The sequence below is a fragment of the Liolophura sinensis genome, chromosome 1 (genome assembly GCF_032854445.1).
Source record: "Liolophura sinensis isolate JHLJ2023 chromosome 1, CUHK_Ljap_v2, whole genome shotgun sequence".
Lineage (NCBI taxonomy): Eukaryota > Metazoa > Mollusca > Polyplacophora > Chitonida > Chitonidae > Liolophura > Liolophura sinensis.
The window spans coordinates 44,399,301-44,422,428 of NC_088295.1; the positions used below are offsets into that span (position 1 = coordinate 44,399,301).

The 23,128-nt window shown below is 36.8% G+C and overlaps 1 protein-coding gene across 1 annotated transcript in view; it reads right to left on the reverse strand.

The window, feature by feature from the left end:
* LOC135461295 (dynein axonemal heavy chain 5-like) overlaps positions 1-21,525 on the reverse strand; it is a 78,558-nt gene extending 57,033 nt beyond the window's left edge. The window contains 30 exon segments of the mRNA XM_064738316.1: positions 1,077-1,233; positions 1,685-1,860; positions 2,463-2,506; positions 2,509-2,547; positions 2,550-2,606; positions 2,609-2,638; positions 2,641-2,725; positions 2,728-2,751; positions 3,265-3,362; positions 3,849-3,961; positions 4,958-5,234; positions 6,772-6,871; positions 7,535-7,648; positions 8,093-8,122; positions 8,374-8,499; positions 9,953-10,107; positions 11,406-11,665; positions 12,198-12,502; positions 13,100-13,220; positions 13,582-13,718; positions 14,513-14,643; positions 15,053-15,262; positions 15,885-15,997; positions 16,432-16,638; positions 17,240-17,460; positions 17,828-18,004; positions 18,613-18,817; positions 19,457-19,630; positions 19,784-19,935; positions 20,853-21,525. Of these exon segments, the coding sequence (XP_064594386.1) occupies positions 1,077-1,233; positions 1,685-1,860; positions 2,463-2,506; positions 2,509-2,547; positions 2,550-2,606; positions 2,609-2,638; positions 2,641-2,725; positions 2,728-2,751; positions 3,265-3,362; positions 3,849-3,961; positions 4,958-5,234; positions 6,772-6,871; positions 7,535-7,648; positions 8,093-8,122; positions 8,374-8,499; positions 9,953-10,107; positions 11,406-11,665; positions 12,198-12,502; positions 13,100-13,220; positions 13,582-13,718; positions 14,513-14,643; positions 15,053-15,262; positions 15,885-15,997; positions 16,432-16,638; positions 17,240-17,460; positions 17,828-18,004; positions 18,613-18,817; positions 19,457-19,630; positions 19,784-19,935; positions 20,853-21,383 (4,569 nt within the window). The 5' untranslated portion in view covers positions 21,384-21,525.
* Positions 21,526-23,128: the final 1,603 nt, after the last annotated feature.

The window sequence follows — 23,128 nt, forward strand, 5'->3', positions numbered from 1 at the left end:
CACTAGCGCTGAAAGCGTGAAGTGATAATTGGCTGTAATGTCAAAAAACCTATTAGCCCTCAATTGTAGGTGTGGTGTCGTATAGTGGATAGACAGATATCGATGTAAAAAATTGAATTTTGCCTTTAGGTTAAGTGTTAAACCTATGTATTCAGACCGCACATTTACGAGCTAGGAGCTGAGAATGACTGCTGTGTTCCAATGCGTACATGTTCGGCAAGATACTGCAGTAACTTGTCGGGGTTAGCTGCCAAGAGAACCGCCTCAGGAAAAGTCATTGTTGGAAGAAAAATATTGTGACTTAGCATTATTTTTCCTCAGATTTATTACGAAAATATCTTCCCAAAATCTGAATGAAAGAGTGATCAATCAGAAGGTCTTGCTATGTTGGGTAAATTCCTCTGAAGTCGGTACAGCCAGATAGGCCAGCATGCTTACACCCATGTAGGATGAGGGCGAGCAGGGCCGCTAACACATGTGACTATAAACATCACCCTGACCGAGCACCAAACTAAAAGAAACATCAGCCCTTTGAACACGGAACAGAGCTGACAATCTCTGGTTGGGTATCAGGCATTTTTGTTTGTATTTTCTCATTGTCACATTGTTTAATACCAATGGTACAGGATAGCTCCTTGGTTTTTGTGACGTCACTCTAGATAGCTATAACATGGCAAAATGGTGTCACCAAATGAGTGCATAGGTATAGATGACTGTTTGCTATTTACTTTGTTGATAAGCAGTATAGAAATTTTTAAATATTTTTAAAACATTTCTGGAATACTACTTTATTAATTAATTCCCCTTTAGTGACTTTATATTCACTTTATTTAACATTGTTATAATTGCTAATAGGGACTTCCCTGCATCTCAACATGTATATGATATTTTCAGCACATTGTCCTATTTACTCAGATTAAATTGAATTTTTTTTTAATAAAGGGCCATGGTAAGTTATTGCAATGCTATAAAAAGGTTGCATCTGCAAAATCCATGCAGAAATATGCAAGACATGAATGCAGTCACAACTCCAAATGTTCCTTTTTCTTTGGGTGATGGTTGAAAATGTGACTTACCTTGACTTGTTTGTCGAGCTCTTGGCCAAATGCCCCTCTCCTCTCTTTCAGCAGTATCATCCTGACCTGATCAGCAAGGTCCATGAGTTGCTGCCACCTCTCCCTCAGCTGATCCACCTCCTCCACCTCGCTACGCGGTAAGCGTAACTCAAACTCCCTGTCAACAATACAAGGTACAAGGTAGCAATTCAAGGTAGCAATTCAGAATTTCCTCAAAAATTCAATATTTCACAACGTAAATAGAAGTTGTTTACGACCATCTGCAGGTTGCTGACAGACCTTCCCACGTACTCATACAATATTAATCATGCTCTAAAATAAGTTATTTTTATTCTGGTTGAACACCAAAAGCATTATAAGCAGGGAATATTACAGTCTGTGTTGATAATTCTCACAAAATATGAATGTATAAACAATACAGTTTAGCTATTTACTATGGTTCTAGACAATCTTCAAAACACACTAATATCATGCAGGTGTAAATCGAAATTTAGGTTCAAATTGTCAGTCTGTTTCGATACATCTGACTTTATTTAATCAAATATATTGACTCATTAATATAGCATGTCTTCCCTAATATTTTGAACAGTACATTAGACTGGACTAACCTTAGCCTGTCATACATGGACTCTATGGGCAGGTAGATGGAGTCTATCTTGTTCTCCATATCCCTCAGTTCCTCCAGCAGATGGAGAGCACTGTTGAGCTGATCTAGGGTTTGTACAGGCATCTCAAGCCGGGCCTGCACGTTGGACCGATACGACACAACCTCATCCAGTTTTTTCTGAAACAAGTCATGTATTTTAAAGGTATCAGATTGTGCTCATTCAAAAACTGTAGGCCTACAATGGGCCGAATACAGATACATGCATGGAATCCTAAGCAGGTGTAGTTGGGATAAATCTTGGTTGAAATTGAAATATGGAATGGTTAATGTGGCGGGCACATGATTACACTTGTCAAGCTGGCCAAAGCTGTATAATTACACCATGTAATTACTACTCATCAACATAAAGATTCATCCGTTAGTTTATACCATACTAACTGATCATGAACAATGTACAGTCACTGTTCTTCTTGAAAACAGTACATCATTTAAAGAGGTTTGCCATCAGTAAAAATAGGCAATTCTTTTTCATAAATACATTTTACATGCACCATAGATGCAAATTTCCCTCTGTTCCAGATTTCTACTTGTGCAGTATATGTTGCACTGAATTTGTCTAAAGTACATTAACGTTAAGCCAAGGAGAGGTCACTATGTATTTACTTGACCTTTGTTTCATGATATTCTCAAGAATTTCTTACTAATACAACGGTGGTCAGCTATACACCTGAGGAAAACCCAAGGGATAGGTCACTGTGACAAAATTAAAATAATCTCACCTTTGCATCTTCATGGAGTACTGAAGCAAACTGTGTTTTCCATGCATTGCAAAGCCATGCAAGGCGTCTTTGATGGGGTTTGTGTGAGACAGACTGGGCCCACGGGTAACACCTCTGGGATAGCCAATACTTTCTTCTCCACCCTAACATTCGCTCAACTTCTCGCTGCAGAGCACAGTTCCTGGATCAGACTCTATGAACTCTGCAAAGTTTCCATGCAAGTCATCTTTCCAGAGAAAATCATAACAGCTGAAGTGAAATAGGTGTTTTCTGAGTGTGGGCGCCAAACCTAAAATAAGGGAAAAAAAAAACATTTTATGAAACTTGTCATAATTCAATGAACATTTCATTATAAGGATGGGTTTATGCAAAAAGAAACTGCAGCTGCACAGTACTGTAATATTGTCTGCAAAGCTCATGAATATACTTCTTTTATTTAACGGCAAAGAAATCAGTAAAAAAATCATTTCAAATCAAAGAGCATTAAACATTTTCTACGAGAATAGCTTTACTTTATTTATTTATTTTTTTTTCATTTCAAATACCATCAAATTGGTATACTGGGTATCAACTGACGTTGCATCTATATTTTTGGCTTCAAATAGTTTCAAGGTCCAATTCAATTTTGTACTTGTACAATGGTAGTCAGGTTTATGGCTGGAGGACATCAGAGTGTCCGGAGTAAACCACTGCTCTTTGCCAGGTACATGGTAAACCTCTGGACTGAAAACTGCAGCCTGCCAATCCAGCAAAGGCTTGATTCAAACATGTGATCTCTTTAGTCAGGAGCTGATCTCTGTACCATTAGTGACTGTGGAAATTTGGTCCTGAAGGTCTTGAGAGTCTCATCCTCTATTACTTGCTGATAAAACACTTCGGGTTGACCCAGCCAACTGATGCCTACAACATAAAGTGTATGCTATGAGTTAAAACATTAAGATTTATAACCAAACAATAATTGTCCGCCTGAGAATAAGCAGGCCAATATTACATTAATTTATCATGTGTGATTGATAAACAATTGTTCACCTTAATGAACTTGATATTATCAAGTTACATTTTTTTCTTGATAAATTTTGGCATCATTTTTGGCATTCATATTAAGTTATCATACAGTTTAAATGACCATACCCTTTGGAGTTGTTACGTTACCAAAGGCATACGACATTGCTTTTAATTTGTCAAACAGACCCATAGGTTAGATTAACAGCAATACAGTGTACATGTATCTCAAACAATCTACGTACCAAAGATATATTCTACAGTATCAATAAAGGTAAACACATATCATGGGGAAAAAAGTAAGAACTGCATATTGCAAAAGAGCAGCTAAATACAGTATTTAATTACATCAGTTTATGAATGATATGAAATCTACAAACTCACTTCTACAACCAAGCTGGATGGCTTCAGCAACAGAGATGAGAGCACTCTGAACGGCTTCCACTGTGGGATCTATCGTTGTCTTGGGAATATTAAATCTGACCAGAAGCTCAAATCTGAAAATTAAAGAACAGGCAAAAATAAAACAGGATACTCTTCATCCTATAAACTTTTTGACAATTTTTCTTTGAACAAGAAATGAAAACTTCAGAATAGGTTCCTAAAGTTTGTTTTCCCGTGATTCACATGGTTAAACCAGTATCGCATCACATTAATACACAAGTAGTGTAACTCCGAAAAAAAGACTTCACTGTGACTCAATATTTTGGCATTTTATTTAGCCATCATCAGGAGAGTGTTCAAAATGGAACCGGCAATGACATATATACATTGATATGGGTTGTTATAGTAATTAAACAAACGAAACTCATAACCAGTGATTGTAAGGACTTATAAACAGAAATGGCAGACAATCAACTAATCATAAACCATACACGTAGGTTAGATACTGACTATCAAACAAGAACTTATCCTGAGTTTATTTTTTTTTTTTTGTACATGTAGGTTGGTCAAAAAACAACTCGGGATTCACTGGAGAAGCTTGTAAGGGTATGTGATAATTGATCAATAGGAATTCTACTTGCCTGGTAGTGTTTCTTGAAAACTGAATGGCAGTGGTGGTTGATCAATTAACTTGGAGCCCTACATATTTATCTCAGGGCCTGACTTAATGTAACTGATCAATCATTACATGTACTTAATATTGATGTAGTGCTCAGCAGTGTAAGCCCAGCAACAAACATGTATGGTCAATTATCCTTGACCCTGACAAGGCTGACATATATTTCTAAGCTGAATCTAAGCTGAGTTTTCTTCTAACAAAAACATTAAACGATAAAGCATAAAAGATGATAAATTAGCCTAAATCTTTAAATCAGTACTTTTGCAGATACACTGCAAACAATATAAAAAAATATGCAAATTTTGACACATGTATTTATCTTGGGCAATACCCTTTGGTCAAAGTTCACCAAGCATTAAAAAAAACTCATGCTCTACTGGAAGCATCATATTCTCTGCCTTCATGGGAAAAGTAAAAGGTGTAAACTAACTGGAGAAGTGCTGGACTAGCTGTATCCTCGGCTGACCAGGTGATGTTTGATGTGAGGGAGAGGCTGGTGGAGGGTCTATCATCAAACGAGCTGGCTGAAGTCACCCGACTGTGGGCCCCAGAGAGGACGCTACCACTGCTGAGGTCAGATGTACCCCTGAATAAGGCGCTGGTAACTCTGACCAGCTCCCCAGTACAGCCTGAAGTTTCAGCCAGGCACAGCAGGGAACTGCCAGTGGCCAGGACAATGGCATCAGAGACAAGTGATTTGTAATGTTCTACAACAGAAAATGTCAACTCAACTGAGTTATTCAATGCTGATTCAACAATGCACAGAAAGTTAAAGATGAACAACAAAACTTTCAATTTTTTCAAAAATTGTTGTCAACAGCCGTCTTGTGTAATTGCTCAATATTCTAGAAGTTTTTGTGTGAAAACTGGTAGAGCATTTTTAATACAAATCAACTGCCAAACGTAAAGACGTTACAAAAAAAAAAAAAAGAAATGTCCTAAGCTTATCGCTCTTTGTTTTGTTTGATTTTAAAAAGTCCTTATAAGGTAATAGTCTCCATTTTTTATGTAATTAGGGGTCCATGCAGGTAGTCTTGAGAGACACCTATTCAGATTATTATTATTATTATTATTATTATTATTACACAGAGTTTGTGGGAAAGCAGCCCAGACCGTTTAACCCATTAACATGAAATTTTGCAGTAAAATTCCCCAATACTTGATGTAATGTACTGGTCCCTTCACTTTTTTCTAGGTCACATGGTTTGGCGGCCATATTGGATTATGTAACAAATCATTTCAACATCTTCTTCTCAAGAACCGCTGAACGGATTGTTCTAAAATTTGAGCTTTAATAAGTTTGAGAAAATCACTGACTTCCAGTAAAAACTGTGGAAGCACGCCACTGGTCAAAATTATGTCACAACTAGCTTTGAAATTTCAATTTTTTTTTTTCCGTATTCTAGTGTATTTTGGGCCGGGTAATTTCGAATCTGCTTTTACTGTTTTGCCTATCTTTGTAACTTTTTGAGATATAGTCAAAAAACTAGCTCAGTTATGTAATTTTTAATGGACTGTAACTGGAGAACTATGGGAGCTAGAAATCTGAGACTTGCACAAAATTGTAGTCCAAAACATGATCTTTCTGTAAAGTGCAGGTTGATTTTAGCTATAATAAACAGTCTTCTCACTAGAAGCGTTTAAATGGTGCCGTTTTTTTCAGAAGTATGTATTTCAGCCTATTGCTTTAACACTGATTTAGATAGCAACTGGACAGATACACGTGGTGCCCAGAATACTGTGGTAGATTTCTGGCCAATCAAACACTACAAAATTCCAATGTGCATATAAATATTTATGCCTGACCTGAATATGCAAGCGACTGTGCATATACAACGACAGTCATTTTCAAAGGTGGAGGACGCTGGAGTCCGAGTGGCCAAGATAAGCCAATGACACTGGGCAAATTGCTGACAAACTTTCCCACTTGTGACATACAGATATGCACAACATACTGGTGGAAGACAAGCAGTCTGCAACAAACATTAGACTGCACTAACAGACACACGAGTGTCGTACACCATTTATTTTCACCAAGGTTCCACTGGCAGTGAGAGTGGATTCAAGCATAAGAACTAATTTGATCATACCTACATCAATTAGGCCAGTTGTAGCAATACGCTCAGACAAGAAGAGAAACAATACACTGTACCTGGAGCTGTATGCATGTAAGATCAAAATATTAAGTTAAAAAGTTCACAGCTCTGATGAGTGCAACAAGAAACTAACACAAACACAGCTTACCTATAAATGCTGCGAATATCTTCTCTTCATTTGTCAGGGATGTGGTCTCAGTCTCGGCTGTGTCAAATGTCAGTTTCTTCTGTTTATTCGGATCGGGAGACTGGAAATATCACAATCACATGAAATTACATTAATTTTGCCATACGCGGCATGCATTTAGCACCATTAAATAAGTCACCACAAGAAAACAACAACCAAAACACACGGTATGAGCTAGGATCTACATACTTGAGCAATATCTTCAATTTATTTTTCAAGAGTACGAAAAGTTCAAGAGTAAGAAAGTTCTTATTGAACTGTATTATAGAATAATGTCGATGACTAAATAAACTTTTAATTGCCATACAGTTTATAAAAATATTACACCCCACCTGACCCAAAGTTCATTTTCTGAAATATCTTTTTTTACATCAAAGGGTTATGAGTTATCTAAGCACAGTTTAAACAGGAAAGCAACTGCTTGTGTGTCTTTTTTTTTCAAGGTTTTTGCAAAAAAAAAGTTACATGCTTAAGAAAACTGAACAGGAAAAACAAAGACAAAAAAGCACAAGGTTTGAACAAACCAGTGTACAAGTACATACAAAATAGTAGCACATATCACTGTACACATTTCAAGCAAACATGATGACAAAAAATGAAATAAATGAAAACATCAAAAAAAAAAAACAAAGTAATATTTGCTCAAAAATGACACGGAAAAATTTCGCTAGAATCACAATCATTGCAAAGAAAAGAAAAAAAAAATGTTAATGATGGCTCCTACAGAGTTTCTTGATTTCCTCAAAGCTGATGAAAGTGGATTAAGTTCTGTTAACGTTTTTTCTTTCTCTTCCTCCTTGGACTTTACTAGGTTTTTTAGGACACGGGCCAAATTGTGCTGTAAACGAGGGAAAGACAACAATTCATGTGCAGTGGTGTGCATGTGCTTTATTCAAAGGGGTAAGGGAAGGTTAGAGGGCAGATGTAAAATAGCTCCATTACATATTAAGTATTGATGATTTGCATTTTGTAAATGATACTGACAACATGTTATACATACACGGTGTGTTAAACATCCAAAATCATATCTTAAGAACAACACTGAACAAATTATTTCAACAATAGCATACTGATGATTTCTTAGCCTTTTTCCGCTTTGATATGAATGAAGACTTTGCCATAGACAGGCCAATAAAAGTACTTGTAGTCCATGCCTGAAAATTGCATATAACATTACATTTCATTCAAAATTAGAAAAAAGAGAAAAAAAAAACAAAAAAAAAAAAACAATATGTATAAAGCAACAATCAAAAGCAAAATGAAGCAAACACAAATATCTTACTCCTGTACTCCTCCGTTTGTCTTTGCCTCTCTGCCATTTTGTAAAATAAGGGGGCAGCATTGTTAGACATACCATAAATATTCCTGAGGGATCATGCACATGAATCAGAATCAACCTTTACATACTGTAAACATAATATCAGAGTTATAAGCCAGTGTGAATTTGGACAATAAATATTCACATCAACTTAGTCAGATGAAATCTCGCTTCTACACCTTCAAACAAAAAAACTCTGACATCAGACAACAAAATGTTTAATGTGATAACTTGTTAGGACTTGCCTTTCTTACTGCCAACATACAAGCCACATCCTGTAAACCAGTTTCAATGGTCTTCACCCACTCAGCCAGCTGTCTACTTCTCTCCTCAACCCTCTCAACCATTGTCTTCTTGAAGAGGTGTGGTGGCTAGTGAAAAGTGAGAATACCACAACAAATATAACTACTCGAAAAGAGCACCTGAGATGATGACCAGATTACCAAAATGATTAATTTTAAAATTCAATATGGTAAGATAATATTCACATGATTTTGATTCTAACATATAACAGTCATTACGTCGTGTGAATAATTTCAGGATCAATTTAAAGGCCACCCACTTTCTTTCTCTTATTGTTTTTTTATTTGTTTGGTGGTTTAAGCTGTACTCAGATCTGCTTACCCCTAGTGAGTGTAATGACTCAAGTCCACGTGTACAAATCAATGTTTATGAGTACAAAATCAAAACAACCATGTGACAAATTATATTTTTCTTTAAAATCATTTCAAATACAACAATACAAAATAAAGATTTAATTCAAATTTTATTTGTGCGATTAAAACAGAGATATGAGAAATTTCAGAAAATGAGACTAAGGTACCCTGCAAAAAGACATGTTTGGTGTCTTAGTTTGGGTCATTAAGAGGAAAATTTTGAATGTTATAGTCCATTCGCCATTGTCTTTCAAAATAATGAGACAGAACTACGAGGGATTCAGTACATTTAGCTGGTGTATAATCTTTGATATGTTCTGTATATTTTCTGTGATCTGAGGCTTATATCGACTGGCTTGTTGTGCTGTAAAAATGTTGCACATCTGCACAAATGTCCCATATGGATACCCTTAAATAGTGACAGGAGTAATCTTGAGTTCATTGAGTTGAATGCCATTCTAGGCCAACAGAAAACTAACTTTTCAGAGCCCTGCACTGATCATGTGATGATGTGGATTTGTACAGCTAAGAAGCTGTAAATTCTGAGAATTAGGTATTTGTTCAAGAATTTCTGACTGTAAGTGACATTCTGTGCTTTTACATACGTGTCTTTTTCAGGCACATCACTGCTAGCCATTTGATCAATTCCCATTAGGCCAGGAAAAGTGCGCTCAATGGCAAGGGTTGAGACAAAAAGTAAGGGTTGAGTAAACAAGATATATTAATTTGCAAGTTGGGAGTTTCCTACTGAATTCTTGCTGTAATGGGAATACTAAAATAGTGGATCAGATACTAAAAACGGACATGCATAAAAAAAAAAAAACAAATCGGACTAGATTTTATTTTCTTCCATGTATGGTGATTAAGCATATTATCTACTTTGCTGGCATACAATCATATTTTCTACATCTCTCGTGTACAAAATCATACAAGTAGGCAGGTCTGTGGACTCAAGAATATTTCACTTCTACCATGACGGTCAGCACTATGGTGGGAGGAAACCAGACAGACCCTGGAAGGAAACCCACGGCCATCCACAGTTTACTGGCAGACATTCCCACGACTGGAGACATGGCCCCCACATTCTCTTCAAGTCATGTGGTGACAGTTCACCAAACAATTTCACGGAAATGTTTTTCTATCAAAACTTCTTTTGGCTATAATTTACCCAAGACCTGGAGACAGCATCTTCATGGTCAAACAGAGTGAACTGTCTGATCTTCTCTATAACGTCATTGACCTTGGTCTTCAGGACAGTGTTGACCTGCTGGCTGAGTTGTGTTAACTTCAAAGTAGCAGCATGAACTTGGTGGAGAAAGGCATCTGTCAATCAAAAATATTTCAAAATTTGAATATCTTAGGTCGACCCTAGAAATGCAATAGTACTACTTTGACAGCCCACTTAAGTGTACTATTATTTGGTCAGCGACAAGGATAAAAAAAAGTAACCATATGATTAGCAAATAAATATATTCTGGCTGACAATTCCAGTAAATGGAAACAATAGGTTTTAAAAAATTGTCAATCCTAATGAGAGATTCAATTCACAGATTCTGCCTGCCCCCACAGTTCTAAGTCTGTTTCAAATTTAAGCCCAAACCTTTGTGGGGCAATCCTACACGCTACAAACAAATCATACAGTGATGACCACAATTGTTATATTGTTATAGATTGTTATAATTTACCTTTACAGGAACAGAGTGGGGTGTCATGTATACATTTTAACTGCAAAGCTCCTTGTGTTAAAACCAAAGAATTTAACATACAGAAGATCCTTGACATAAGTACTGACCTACATGTAAATTACCCACAAGTTGTGAAAGGTGATATAAAGACAACACTTTTACACTTGCTATAGCATGCAGTAATCTGATTTTCTATCAATCCCATGCATAGTTTTGTAAACAGAAATACGCAATTCAGCAATGAGTTCCTTCAGAGGAAAATATATCAGTACAGTTTTATCAAGATACAAGCCATTTACACTGGAGTTTACTGATGTACAGGCATGTCCATCAGCTGTCACAACAATGCCAGAGAGCTGGTGGAACAGGCATTAGTTTCGGAAACCTTACCCGGACTATGTCTACTTTGTATAACTGATGGTTACCGGCCTGAAATGGCGTGAAAATAGAACTCTTCAGAAATGAGAGGACACTGCATGTGGCTTGGAAAACTTTCCCCTGTATTTTACCGGGGCTTGACCAAAGATACTTATCAATCAGATCTTCATCACTGAAATACATTTGTATGCTGATTTGTTACATTTATTTATGGGGCTGTGAATGGACAACACCGTTCCCCATATAGTGCATTCGCCAATACACTGTAGCTGGTAAACTTCAGACAACTGGAGAAGTAGTGGTTAGCTTGCATGTCTGACGGGATCATGCTTTGAGACAGTTTTGGAATTCATAGGGTTGTAACAACTGTGGCTTGATACTTTCTTCCTTTTAATACATGGATAAAAATATAGGTGACTGGTCGGGAAATTTTCAAGTCTCCCTGTCACTTCCACAAATGAATTCAATGCCTTTGTCACAGGTCAACTAGACTTGTTGTCACTGCCAGCTGTGAAGCTCCTGTTAAACCAGTGACATGTTGTGTGTTGCATGACATACCTATATTCATGCTGCTCCAAAAGAGAGTGTTAAGACCTGGCTGTAGTTGTTGTTGCACATTCCTCAGGTGAGAAGCAAACAGTGGTTTGAGGGCCTCTGGTATGGAGTCTGACACTGCCTTGTACTGCTGCAGACAGAGTTCCAGGTGGGCCTTGTAGCTCTTAAAGCGAGACTCCAGCTGGATCATAGAGCTGGCTGACTCTGGCAGCTGTATTCCAAGGCGGCCCAGCCATTTGGCTTCATGGATAAGCTCCAACACTCTACAAACATAACATCAGTAATGGATATTATAGAGACATCCACAGGCTGAAGCAATATGGTTTGACCAGTTTCAAGAAGAATTCAATGATGTGTTTTGATCACTTGTCCTTAAACAACCAAAAGATAAATTTTCCATTCTTAGCAGTTAGAACTTAACAGCAGAAAATTAATGTCTAGGTTATCCACTGTCAAATATTTATAGACTGTTCCATGGCAGATGTGACAGTGTACACACATGCTCAATATTTATTGCAAATGGACAGAAAGTATAAACTCTCAATATACAATGTTCAAAACACAAAGTTCCACAGTAGAGTCATGCCTTTACTCAGCACCATGAACAGGAAAGAGATTTAATTTACCTGCTGAATTAAATCTCCAGTAGCTTTGTAGGTAATGAGTCAAACATTAACTAAAGAAAACATGTTTCTTTATCACATTACGCATAAAGAACATTGCATATTTTACAAGACACTGAATTTATCATAAAAAGCTAATGCACACACAAACAGAAATTACGAGTAGACATACTTATCATCAGCATTGACAGTCATCTCTCCAGTCACTGGATGCCTCACAAGTAATGTGGCCTTCATGCCACTCTTGGCTTGCTCAATCTGCCCTTTCCACTGGGTGAACCAAAGGCTCTCGAAGGTGACCAGGGCAGTTGCCAGTCTGTTGTACCGGCGTACAAGACGAGCAAACTCTACAGAGTGGTTGACAGCCTTGTTGTCACGAAACACCTTCATTGGGTCCTCTATCTTCTTGAGGAGCTGCCGTGACCAGTGAATGGCTCCTGCCACTGGAGGAGCATTCCTAACTGTTTGAGGCTCATCCTGGAACAGTAACTTAATGATGTCATTCATATTTATGAAACTGGGGGCCATCCCACAAAGCAATGATGATTTTTCATCTTACAGGACTTCATTACAATGCTCTGATTTCACAAAGTTATCTTAGACTTAAGTCACACTTAATCTTAACACTATTAGTATCATTACTCCTGAACTTAAATGTGAACTGCAAGACCAACTGTCAATTTTTCAAACAAAAGTCTTTGATATCTCTAGGTGTTAAAACATCCTTATTTCTCTTAATATAACATCTACTATGTGTACACAAATTTTCACGCCTATATCTTTGAAATCATATTTTCAAAATTTGGATTTATGCCAAAAACCACACTGTGGAACTGGCCCCTGGCCCCCAAGGGTTGCTTGGTGGACTGAAAAAGCAGACAAACCACACATGCAGGATTTCACTGACATTCATGGTCATTTATTTATGTTTAAGTATATAAACATGAGATAATTCAGAAAAATAAAGAATGGTGATTAGAGAAGAATGTCTCAAAGTAAATATAATTTCGGTGAAGAATGTCCACCATAAGCACTCTTTGAGCACTGATAAATCAACTGGACAAAACTACCAACCTTATATTTCTCATAGATCCTTTGCACCTCCTCCAGGTCTTTCTCATACCAACTGAATAGCTGGACAAATTTTTCAGAAATTGCCACTCTAATGCCTGAACGGTTTTGGATTGGAGAAAATCTGGAAAAAAAGAAATGATGACACAGTATGAGGGAAAGTCTACCAACAACCTATGGATTGTTGCGGGTTTCCTCTCGTCACAGTGCAGGTCCCACCATAATGCAGGTCGCGTGAAGTGAAACATTCTTGAATATGCAGTAAAACACCAATCAAACAAATACATAAATTGATGATGGTAAATTATTAGTGGCATTACATGATCATCAAAACTCAACAACAATTTAGAAATAATAAATAAATAACTCTTTAAGCAAGAATTATAGGACTGTTTCTTCATAAAGACATAAACATGAGAATAATGATCAAATGTAGTGGCACCAGTTGTCAAGTTAAAGATGACAGAATCGGTGTTCCGTGTTACCTTGTGATCACATCCAAACCCTCGTGTGTTTTCATTTTTCGTGTGAACAGAGCATGTAAATAGGCAGCCAGAAATTTCTCAAGGTCTCCCACAATTGCTTGAAAGTCCATATAGTATTCATCAAACAAAACTTTGTCCTGCAAATGAAAGGTGTATCACACAATCAAAAAATACATACAGATGAAGACAACTGATGAACTGGATTACAGACTGAAATTTTTTGAATCAGCATCCAATGTGCAAAGAGCCATGTTTCCATAACCATAACTTAGACTAAAGGAATGTTTAGGGCTCTTGTCATAAGCAAAAGCCAGTTATTACCTGTAGCTTAGTTACACTCATGTGTATGCAGTAATTTTTGGAACAAAAGAGTGAGGGGGGTGGGGAATTGGGCACCAAAAGTACAGCCTACATGTATGTTTAACAAATTACTACTTTTGATATTGTAGATTTACATTGTAAGACTTACAACAAAGAGCCTTCTTTTAACAGGGTTTTGGCCGTTCCATGCTTATTTTATATCTACTGGAGAGGGATATCAATAGAAAGGCTTTGATAACCCTACTAGTCTAATACAAATTAAATGACACAGTGCAGCCAAACATTGCAGCTCAAAATGATATCACAATGACGAGCGCAGAGGCAATCTTTCTGTGGCATCTGCCAGTCATTCATTTGTTGTATCATCATCTCTGTTCACGATGCTGTCAGCTCATATTAACTGCTCTTAAAGCCTAATGCAAAACTTTATCCGACAAACATCAACCAACCCAAAACAAGAGAAATTACATACATACAAGAGAAAGGCATACGAAAGGTACATGCATGTGTGTTCCCAAGGAAGTTGTGAACAGCTTGGAAAGACCCAGTACTTCAATTAACCGACAGCAGCTGTGAAATAAAGCTGCTGTGTGGCCGTCAGATGCCTCACCTTTGACTCCACATCAAGCATAGTTTTTGTGGAGATCTGGGCCATACACTGTCCCATCCTCTGTAAGTTCTTTGCAATAACCGAGCACACACTGGGGCCATCCTCCTCTTCACCCGAAGGATAATACTGTCCTGTGGAAACAGGCAAAAGTAACATGTTCTTCATGGAACACTTAGATACTTTTGTCGCATCACTCAAGTCTATATATTACTTCAGACAACATAAAGCAGGAACGAGTTTTACGAAGCACTGCCCATATATAAAGATTTTTCCATGTTAATTAAAATAATTGGTCAATAATCCTGGCCAAGTCTATTTATTAAAGTGTTTTAGTGTTAACACAAAAGCACAATAATATTTACAAACTAATTCTTATTCATTAACATACAGGCATTAGAATTTAATCCTTACAAACACTGATATTCAGATGCTACCACATCATGTAAAAAGAGGTTAACAAATCTGATCACACACTATATACATTTACATGTGTAACTACCTTGACACAACACTGAAACTGAAAAATGTGAGAAAACTCACTAAGTATGTCCAGTTCTTCAGCATTAAGCCCTCCTCTCACAGTAAACACCTCATCCCCCATCTGGTCAGACTCTCGCCCTCCACTGTTTCGGTGACTGGTTTTCTCTTCATTCTCTGATATTGAGCCTAGGTTTTTCAGCTCAGATGTCACCTGTGGCAGCATTCTGCCGTCAGTTCTGTCTGGTGTAGAGCTGTCATTGTCTGAAAAGTCTGCATGTTCAAAACGGCATGGGTTAGCAAATGCATATTTGCCACTACTTCCATGTATGTTCTTGACTATAAATGTTACTGCAAATATTGCTAAATAAACACTCATCCATGAGCGTAATAAAAAGTAACCACACAAATGTAACTTACCCCCAAAAAAGAGTAAGTAAAACTTTTCTTTTATCATTAATCATTTATCAACTTACAAGTACATGTTTTATATTAAGCACATGTTTTGTATTAAGTACATACATGTATTTGATGATATTAATTCCCATTTCAGATTCTATGGTAGAACTGATAACAGTATTCATACTGACAAAATTTACTGCCAACAGTCTTAATTTATTCTCTCCTCTCCTACATTATTTATAATGCAGATATTAAAAGTTTTATGAGGTCTGCTAGACACTGACAGCATGTGACATATATAAAACTGAAAGATAACATGGATGTTAATCGTATTACTATCCAAAGCATCATTATATCTGGGCTTTCATTGTATAATTACATGATAACAAAGCCTCTTGGTGCAGAAAGGATTCAACAAGTGATGTTTTTTTTTCTTCACCAAACATGATAAAAGTGTGTGTACTTTTAAAGATAACCAGAAATAGGCTCATACCAAAGTCACACTTCCTCTGCTTATACAAATGTCCATCTTTTTCATCATGGCTATTATCTATTATGAGATCTTCCTCTCTTGGCCGAGCCATACCATTGGCAGTTGTCATCATTCTTGGGAACAGTAAAATAAATCATTTCAATCAGACAAATCAATGACGTTTACTGCAAATGTCAAGTTTGCTAATTATTACAACTATGAAATATCCACAACGAATACTTAGACTTATTTGTGTGACTAAGTGTTTAATTCTAAATCAATAATGTTTTGTTTGAATATGAACAAGAGAGATCAGTCTAATGGTGGAAAAAACTATTGTGCCCAGATAAGTTGCATTTATGATGCTTGTCTCATCTGGTTAACAGAATTACACATAATCTAGTAATTGGAAATACCAAAGATACGAAGACCAGAGCCAATTTTGATTCAACTGCACAAAATCTGTCATTGCACCCTTTCCTAAGATGTAAGATAAGTTGCTCTCATACATGTATTAAAATCCTTAAAGCCTCCCACTTTAACCCATATACATATGACATGGACATACCTGCTATACTGTGACATTGTATTGATGACTTCAATGAACTGGTGAATACGGTTGCAGAAGGTGTCCATGTGTCCCATGACGGCTTCTTCATCTGCCATGGATACTCCATGACCTAATATATCTCCAAATGCAGAAGAGCCTTTCTTGGATGGGAGATTGCCACCAGTCATGCGATTCTGAATGCTACCAGCTCTCTCTGGGCGAGACCTGAAACAAATTCAAAGCTATTTCATATGTGTTGTTTACAGGAATTCTTCCTATTATGTGTTTCATTTACTATTAGAAGACGTAGAGTAGTTACACTATATAAATTGACGGGTACATAGCCTACATTTATTAAGATCCAGTAATGTCAGGAAGAATTGGGTTCAAACATGTGACATGCTCTTAGTTAAGTGTCTGTACTGAGACAGACAGGCCACTTGACCAGAGGTCCAAGGTCCTTAAACAGATGGATAATATTATTTTGTCCTTACAGTAACTTGGGACAAAATGCACTCATTAACCTCACAAAACTTCATCCAAATTCTTTAAACTTTTTGTTCACAGAATAAAAATGATTACAACGCACTTACTTGGGTTAGCATGGCCTATAACATTACAAATGTATTTCCTTGCAAAAAATCCTTGGGACAACATTACAACAGAATAGGTTATGAACATTTTAATACTGACCTAATCAAACAGATAAATTAAAACAGCAAGACTTTCAGGTAAACATTAACCAATTTGACCAGCAAAATAATGACAAACATGTAAGCTAGTTTCAATTAACAATTAACATCCTCTATGTGTAACTATTACAAACCTGTTAGTGACGTTCCCACCCAGTCCTTTATCCCCAAAGCTACTGAAGGACGGGAAGTGGGATAGATTGGGAGCTGTTCCAAGTGAGTCCCTCAAAGAACGCAGAGCATCTCTGTAGGTGGACTGGAGAGATAGACAGGCCTTCAGCTTTCCAAACAAACTGTCATCAGACAAACTATCGTCTCGACTTTCTTTGCTTTTATTACTCCTAGGAGCTCCAGGCTGGAAAAGAAACGTCATAATTTACAATTGGCAAATCTGGCATGTATATGATTGTATGAATCTCTCAATAAATATCTTTAAGGAGAAAACTTCCATATTTTGCACTAAAAACAATTCTATTTTCTTGCACGAAGTCATCCTACCTTCCAATCTTTAAAACTTCTTGCTAAATTCTTCTTGCTAAAGATGAATGCAAGTCTCAGAATCAGGCAAAATCTGCCAACTTAGCCGTGTTTAAAATCTTAGGTGAAATACAATAATCTGATCGACTATCCCTGAAGAGGTTCCAGGCAAAACTTAAAATGATTTCTTCTTAGTTTGCTAATACAGAGAAATCAAACTGAAACTTTGCTGACATTGTCAATACCTTTAATCTTGATTCCACTTGATTCCTAAAATGCCTTGGTTGTGAATCTGTTATTGTGGCATCCTCTCTTTCTTTGATCTCATTGGCAACCTTTTCCCAAAGAACATCATTCCCATCACGTGATGAGGTGTCAGATTTGATGTACTCCTTACAAGCAATTACCAGCTGGTTTGTCACCTGAAAACGCAACATAATATGCATCATTATCATTTACTCTCATGAATCCCATAGTGAAAATACTGGAGAACTAGTACGGGCCAAAAAAAAAAAATTTTGTGGGAGTTTTAAGAGATTTAAAACCTCTTTGCATAGCTCAATTTTTAAGCAAACAGGCACCTTAAGCATGTTTTGGGCTTTTTTCTTTCAAGAAAGCTCTGACTTTTAGACATCTTTCAGGCAAGTAAATAATATACCCCTGAAAATCAACTTTAAAATGTTTTCACAATCATATTTCAAGTCAAGTCTACATGTACCAGAGTGGCTGACATCTCCAATCATGAAAAGCCAATCATGGATATAGTAGATCCTAGAAATAAAAGGCCTTCATGTTTTATTGTGTTTTGATTAAAACCAATACAGCCCTAAAAGAAGCAGGCCCAATACTTGAAATGAAGAGCAAGTATAAAATTTCATTATTGAGACAATAAAAATTAAAAGGTATGTAAAGAGTGCAGAATTCCATGCACAGAGAGCTGTTCAGCAAATTTGTCAAGAAATGCAATGAATGAGTGAAATGTACAAATGACCATACTCTCACAAATACTTAGATATAGAGCCATGCTTACCTTAGTAAACAACAAGCCAAGAAATCCAGTCCTGTTATAAAACCTGGAGATTGAGTCCATCTGCTTCACACATGTTATCAGTCCTGGAATAGCTGTATTGATAATTTGAGATGGACTGGCATTTTGGTACAGCTGGATTAAGTACCGACGCAGAGACTCCAGATACTTCACTTTGTCTTTGGTTTCATTCATTGCATCAGTGATTCTAGGATGCAAAAATACATGCGATTCAATGTTTGGAATTCATGTAGTGTTTTCATTAATCTGACTTAATATTGTACATGTATATCAAATTCTGATATATAAATTCCTGTTTTTTTGTGTTTCTCTTTTCAGACTTACAGTGTTTAAATATGCCCTATTCAAGATGTATACATTTCACATGAAAGTATTCATATACTGGAGTCGGTGGAGCAAAACTGTTTGGGGTTTTGGCCTTTCTTCATAGCTCTGGCTATGAAAAATAGACTAACTACATGTAAATGATAATTTAAAAAAAAAGATGACAACAGAGACCCAAATCAATTAAATGAGTGTCTCAAGCTGTGACAAACTGCCTTTAGGTTAAAACTTCTCAGTTTAAAAAACATTATCTGCATTGCCTGTATATGTACCAGCACATCACCTTGTTTACAGGAATATGTGATTCCTGTTAATATGTAAGGTTACAATATCATAACGGAATGCAGTAAGTACCACTGTAGCATGGCATCTGTATGCTGTGGCATGATGGAGTAACTTAACTGTTCATTAGCCATTGCTAAAGGATATTTAATAAATAAATCAGATTGTCAATCTGGTGCAAGCAGAATTAATTTGTTTGTTAGTATGATCTACAACCCACCCAGCATCAATAATCTTCCATTTCTTGAGCAGTCGAGATTTGGCTGTTATCAATGTGCTGATAACAGCCTTGCACTCTTTACTTTTCAGCTGTTCTGTTATGCTGGTAAGTAACCGCTGACGCCGCCTCCATCTGTCCAGTTCAGAGAGTGGTCCAGCATTGTGATCAATAAACCTAAAACCATCAAATGAAAAGATAAAATATGATGTGAAATAGACCAGTAGGGCCAAAAATGGATTCTGCCATACATATTAGTTGTCATAACAAGGCATGACTCAACATTACATTTACAATGGTTGGTATTTTGTGAGTTCAGAGTTTACTCACCTATCATCAGCCTCTTCCAACAGAATACCTTCAATGGTATTTATCCAGCTGGCCACTAAATCTTCATACTCTCCTATCAACTGAGGATCCAGCACAGCAGCTCTTTGCTGCTTGAAGTCATTGACAATCACATTTTCTGGCTGCTTCAACACCTGTGAACGTTCATAATGTGATGAATTTTAATATATAGTGGACATCACAACTGCATATATAAAATAGAGACAAGTTAAATGCAATTATAATTAAAAGAGAAATTGGTAAATGACATAAAATGTAGCCACTAACTTATTTTTTTTTTTGATTTTGAGAGTTTACTGGTCTAAGAAAGGATTAAGGTTTTTTCAGGTGTGACTCAAAAAGGATGATGTAAATTGTTTCACTACCAAAAGAAATATTTTGCGTCATTTCCTTACCTCTAAAACTGCACTTTTTGGCGAGATTTTAGGTCATTTACCATGATTACAAAACTTGAATTTGTGAATTTAAGGTTAGTTGGCTTTAATTATTACTGTGGGGTGTGAGTTACTGAAGAACTGAATTTATAATTAAATTGTCACACTGCACAACTGCATATTTGGGGATGCAATAAATATATTACAATACCCACATAGTTTATACCTTCATGTACAGTATGTCTGTTTACTTCACTGCAAGACTTAGAGAGAGTGGTGGAGAAGAGGAGTGCAGTTTAATTCGGTAAGCAAGAACTTTGATAAAGGTCAACACTAAACAGACCATTTTAACAAGAACGGGGATATTTATATTAATTATCAAATAATCCAATCTATGTATCATTTAACACATCAGTGGAAAGTATATGTTAATTATCGAATAATCCAATCTATGTATCATTTAACACATCAGTAGAAAGTATATGTTTGAAAGAGGTTACCATTGCTTATGTTATTTAATTTTTTTTTTGTTTACAAGTCGTGACGGTCACATTATGCAATACATGAATTCAGCTTGAATGTATGTGGGTACCGCAAGCCTTATATAATTACTGCAGAGAGACGAACATTCAGTGACATAGTTATGTTATGGGGCTATTGAGTATTACATGTATTACCAATTGTTTCGATGTGTGGACTGACGTTGATGACTCAACCAAAGCTGTCATAAACCTATCCAGACTGTTTGTCAATGTGTTGTGTGAACCATCGTCCCCCTGACTCAGTCCCCAGTCCTTTTGAGCCTTGATTAGAGGTATGTATATCTCTGACAACAAGTTCGTAAGACTGTCAATGGCATTGTGCTTGAGAACCCCACAGAAAACGTCTCTTTCCATCCTGCTTGGGTCGACATCTTTCTCAATTCGATTGCGTAAAAAGTACAAAATTGACAGATTTTCCAAGCTTACATCTTTCAGGGAGGCCAGTGTTCCTGTAACATGTAACTGAGATACACTGACATTGCCATATTCTGGTTTTTCACAGTAAATAAACAGCCGGCAAGGCCCCCCTGCTTTAAAGAACTCGTCTAATTTTGCACTATTTGACTCATCTGTCATAAATTCTTCCAATAAAGCTGGATTGGCTTCTCCTCCAACATGGAAACTCTCTTGAATTTTCCCTGCTATCCACCAATGCCTTTCATCCATTATTGACTGAGGGTTACTTGTTATCAACTGTGAAAAACCACACACTCTTCCAGGCGGTGTTGTGACTTCACGTAACCACAAACAATCAGTCTCTTGATTCCCCTGGGACTAATGTACGAACTGATCTTGCCGCCGCCATACATTGTTGTTAGTAACGCCAAGTGCCCGGATAAACGAAGTGCTATATTGACTCGTACATTTCTGCGATAATAGATTATTAGGGCCCCTACTCGATTATTAGCTGCAAGCAAAGCACGTGGAAGGTGTCCCCATGTAGTTGGGGATGCTATCTTCCGGTCTGTTAGCAGATCAGGACAATTTCTCCCCTATTGATATTAGGCCAAATACTTTTACTACTGATTCAGTCAGCAGTTACGTTGCAGTTGTATTACGTCAGTAGAGTGTTTTGAGCCAGAAAATGTTGAAGCAGCTACCCTAGAATAAAAAATACCCTGCGCCACCCATTGGGTGCCTTTTTCAAATCTGAGTCCCTTCAAGAGATTCAGAGATTTACCTATTCATAGCCGCATATATCTTCTGCAGCCATATCTTCTTTGCCTTTGGTTATTATTATTATTTTTTTTCAACTCATAGTTAGAAATCATTCTTTAATTACCTATGTTTATCTTTGCATTTTGAAACCAATTATCATTCCATAAGACTACTTTTTCACAATGTTTATGTATCAGGAAGAATTTACTGTTACATAAGATTGTATACTCGCCACACACATTATAAAAGTATGCAGCATGTGGAGTGCATTATGTATAGATGTATGCTTGGGTACATTGTACTGAACAATTTTCAGTCATATGATAACATGGAGTCTTTAGATGTGTGTTTATATATACTGTGTCTTCTTGCGGCAGGGTGAGTCCACGGCACCAATGTTCTGCCACCACCGAAGTATCATGCGGAAGACACTAAACAGGACACTCCACCCACACACATTATACTGACACCAGGCCAACCAGTCCTGTTTCCTTGCTCTGACCTCTCCATGGTGATCACCAAGCAAGGTGGCAGCAAGTACCATTTTAAAAGTCTTTGGTATGACCCAGAATGCATTATGAGGCAATGGCATGTTATTGGCAAAAAAACTGTTGGTGGGTCCATAACATTGCAGAGAAGGGATCAACAGAGAGCCTTTTTCTAAAGAAAAAAAAATCAATACATAAATATTTGGATGTTTATAATAAATAATTTTATTCAGACAATTTTTCTCATTTGAACATTTACATGTACGCTAACATAAAATACATTTCTTGCATGATGGCTACGGTACTCTCTTCATTTCATATACAGGTAAATATTTCTACATTAGCATTTACACAAATAACACAATGTACAGCAACTATATATGTTCATGTAGAGTTACATGAAGTTTCTAACAATTAAACCTAATCAGGATAACACGCTAGTCTCTTAAGAGAAATAAAGCTGTCAGTTTCATATGTAGGCAGCAGCTAAACCTCACTTCAACATTTGTTTAACAGTTTTACTTGGTTCAATATAGTTTATCTTTAACTTCAAAAAGGTTATTTTTGTAATGAATGAAAATTATTCTGGTTTGTATTTCACAGGTTGCATGTGCCTATACACAGTCCACATTTCATCTTTGGAAAGCAGATATACATAGCATATTCGTGTATACCAAACAGATTAAAGTGGCCAAGATCAAATCAAAAACGTTTATTTCAAAACCAACATGGCAAAACAATTAACTCATCATTTTTTTCCTCACT